The sequence below is a fragment of the Corvus brachyrhynchos genome, unplaced genomic scaffold, assembly GCF_000691975.1.
Source record: "Corvus brachyrhynchos isolate BGI_N302 unplaced genomic scaffold, ASM69197v1 scaffold580, whole genome shotgun sequence".
Taxonomy (NCBI): Eukaryota; Metazoa; Chordata; class Aves; order Passeriformes; family Corvidae; genus Corvus; species Corvus brachyrhynchos.
Window position 1 is genome coordinate 552,527 of NW_008240032.1, and position 2,991 is coordinate 555,517.

Below are 2,991 nucleotides of genomic sequence, written 5' to 3' on the forward strand. Positions count from 1 at the left end.
CCCTGTCAGTGCCCAAGGCCAGGCTGGACATTGGGGCTGGAGCAGCCTGGGACAGTGGGAGGTGTCCCTGGGGTGGAACTGGCGGAGTTTTGAGGTCCTTTCCACCCAAACCATTCCAGGATTTGCACTTTATGGTATCATCAGTGTGCCTTTGGCGTGAGTTGCTTTGGCGTTTATTTGGGTTCTTGGCAGTTCAAGGCTGGGGAAGGGTTTTTCAGCCAGAATCCATCGGTGTGAGCAGCCCCTGCCAGCGCTGGGCTCAGATTCTGAAATGGGCCTTTTAATTGTTTTCTCGTAGCTCTTGTTTATTTTGCTTTTTCTTTAACTTTGGAACTGGCTGAAAACCAAAAGTCCTCGGGTTTGATGTTCTTGGCACCGCAGGTTCACATTTCATCTGCTGAAGGATCATTTCAATTCTTTCCAAACCTGGGTTTCTTAATTGGCCCTTGCGAGTGCGGGTCTGCAATCTGGGCTCTTTGGAGAGAGAACCAGTCCTGCTTTTGATCAGTGCAGCTCCAGCAGCACGAGAGCAGCAGTAACAGCTGGCCATGGCTGGAGTCTGGGGGCGGTGGGCACGGCTGGGGCAGCTCAGAACAAACAGAGCTTTACGCAGAGTTTGCTGCAAAAGGGAGATTTTCATCCTGAAAGAAAAACCTGTAGCAATTCAAAGCAACCTGCTAACTTTTAACTTCCAGAAGTGTGACAAAAATGGATTTCCTCCGTGATTTTCAGTGCTTTTTCCAACGTTTCCCCAATTTTCGTGTCCCGCAGCGGTGGCGGCGGCCGCGGCGTCGGCCAACGGAGCGGCAGGAGGGCTGGCAGGGACCACCAACGGCCCCTTCCGACCCCTGGGCACGCAGCAGCCGCAGCCCCAGCCCCAGCAGCAGCCCACCAGCAACCTGGCCTCCAGCTCCTTCTACGGCAACAACTCCCTGAGCAGCAACTCGCAGAGCAGCTCGCTGTTCTCGCAGGGCTCGGCCCAGCCCGCCAACACCTCGCTGGGCTTCGGCAGCAGCAGCTCCCTGGGAGCCACGCTGGGCTCGGCGCTGGGCGGCTTCGGCACAGCGGGTGAGGACTGCGGCTCTTCCCGGGAAAAGGAGGGCGAGGAGAGGCCCAGGGTTAAGGATCTGCTGGGGTTTCTGCTCGGAGCAGATGGGCGATGATGTTAAAGGTCTTTTTCCACCTGAAGGGTTCCGTGATCCTACACAAATCCTGCCTCAGCATTGGGAATGAGGGTGGGAAAAGATCTTTGGTATCATCTTGCCCCTTGCTGTAGGCAGCCTGTCGTTGAAAGGGCAGGATTGGTGTGAGGAAAAGGGTACAGGCATGTGGGAAAGGAAGGATTTTTGGAGCCAAGTGGCTGTGCAGTCGATGAGCAGTGAGCTGGACTGACTGGCAGGGGGACAGCAGCAGGTCCTCAGGGTGTCCCCACGTGCTCAGGGTGTCCCCAAAGAGCCCAGGGTGTCCCCAGAGTGTTCAGGGTGTCCCCAAAGAGCCCAGGGTGTCCCCAGTTGATGAGCAGTGAGCTGGACTGACTGGCAGGGGGACAGCAGCAGGGCTGGCTGTCCCCTCCTCATCCATCCCAGCCTCACTGGAAATTCTCCTTTAGGGACTGCTTCAGGCTTTTAAAATCTGCAGCAGTTCTTGGCAAAATTGCTTTTAGGAGGTGATAATTAGCAGTCCCAGAGTAATGAACTTGGTTTGTTACACACACCGTCAGTCAGCCCTTGGTGAGGATTTTTCCCCTGCATGTGGAATACTGGGCTGCCAGGAGTTGGCTCCAAGTGTGTCCACCCCTCTCACCTCGGAGTAAAGCCTGAGGAGCTCTTCATGACTTTGGAAAGGCTGATCTGAGGTGGTTTCCCTGCTTTATTCTGGGAGTTGTTCCCATCACACACCAAAAGAATCGCTGTGCTTGTGAGGCACCTCCCTCCCAGGGTGGTTTGATGTTGCTGGGCAGCTGGAGACCAAGGTTTCTTCACAATCAAACCCACCCAGAGATGTCTGTGGTTTTTTAGGTTTTTTTTTCTCCTTAGGTTTGTGGTTCTTCAAAGTGAAACAATTGTTTTAATTACTGCGCAGTCTCAGGGCAGTAATTAATTCCTGAACTTTGCTGCTTTCATCAGCGTGAGGGGCAGGTTCCAGCCTGGCTCCATCAGAATGGGCTCAGGGAGGTGCTGTCACCTCACAGAATAACAGTTTGGAATAAAAAGTTATTCTAAATATTTCTCTTCAGCCCAGCTGGAGGATTTGAACCTTCTTGGTTGCAGGTAAACCCAGCATTTGCTTCTCTGGCCTCAGTTTCTTTAACTAATTGAATTCCATGAGTGCTGTGCTCAGTGCCAAGATGCACAGAGTTGCGCTCCCTCAGTCAGCGAACAGAGCTCGGATCCTGCTGTTCCTGCAGCCCGTGTGCACTCATGGGAAATGATTCCTTCAGTGCAGTTCACAATTCCACTGTTTATTAAACAAGAGTTTAATGCAAGATTGATTTCTTCTCCCTCAAGTTGACCGTGCATTTAAAGAGTTTGTATTTGCCCATCGAGACAGCTCATAAAAACCATGGGGGCTGTGAGTGAAATTGAATTCTGATTTCCAGCCCCATAAAGCTGGGGGCAAACAGGAGCTGTTTTCTCATCTGAGGAAAGGTGAGCACAAGGATTTCGGGTGAATGTGCGCCAGGCTGAACACACTGCTGAGCAAACACAGAGAGAGAAAATCTCCTGCTGCTTTGCTTTGGCTCCGATGCCGGCAACAAACAGGAGCAGGAGTTAAAGTCTGCGGTTCTCCCCGGGAGCCTGGGGGAGAGGAGCTCTGGGGAGCTCGAACCTTCTCCTGAAGGGCCAGAGCAAAGTGCTCAGGGGGTCCCTCAGGTGCTCAGGGTGTCCCCAGAGTGCTCAGGGTGTCCCCAAAGTGCTCAGGGTGTCCCCAAAGTGCTCAGGGTGTCCCCAAAGTGCTCAGGGTGTCCCCAGAGTGCTCAGGGTGTCCCCA

The 2,991-nt window shown here is 53.4% G+C and overlaps 1 protein-coding gene across 1 annotated transcript in view; it reads left to right on the top strand.

Annotated features, from left to right (window-relative positions):
• PUM1 (pumilio RNA binding family member 1) overlaps positions 1 to 2,991 on the top strand; it is a 73,179-nt gene that overhangs the window by 46,445 nt on the left and 23,743 nt on the right. Inside the window, exon 13 of the mRNA XM_017743731.1 lies at positions 772 to 1,068. Coding sequence (XP_017599220.1) covers positions 772 to 1,068 — 297 coding nt within the window. The remainder of the gene's footprint in view (positions 1 to 771; positions 1,069 to 2,991) is intronic.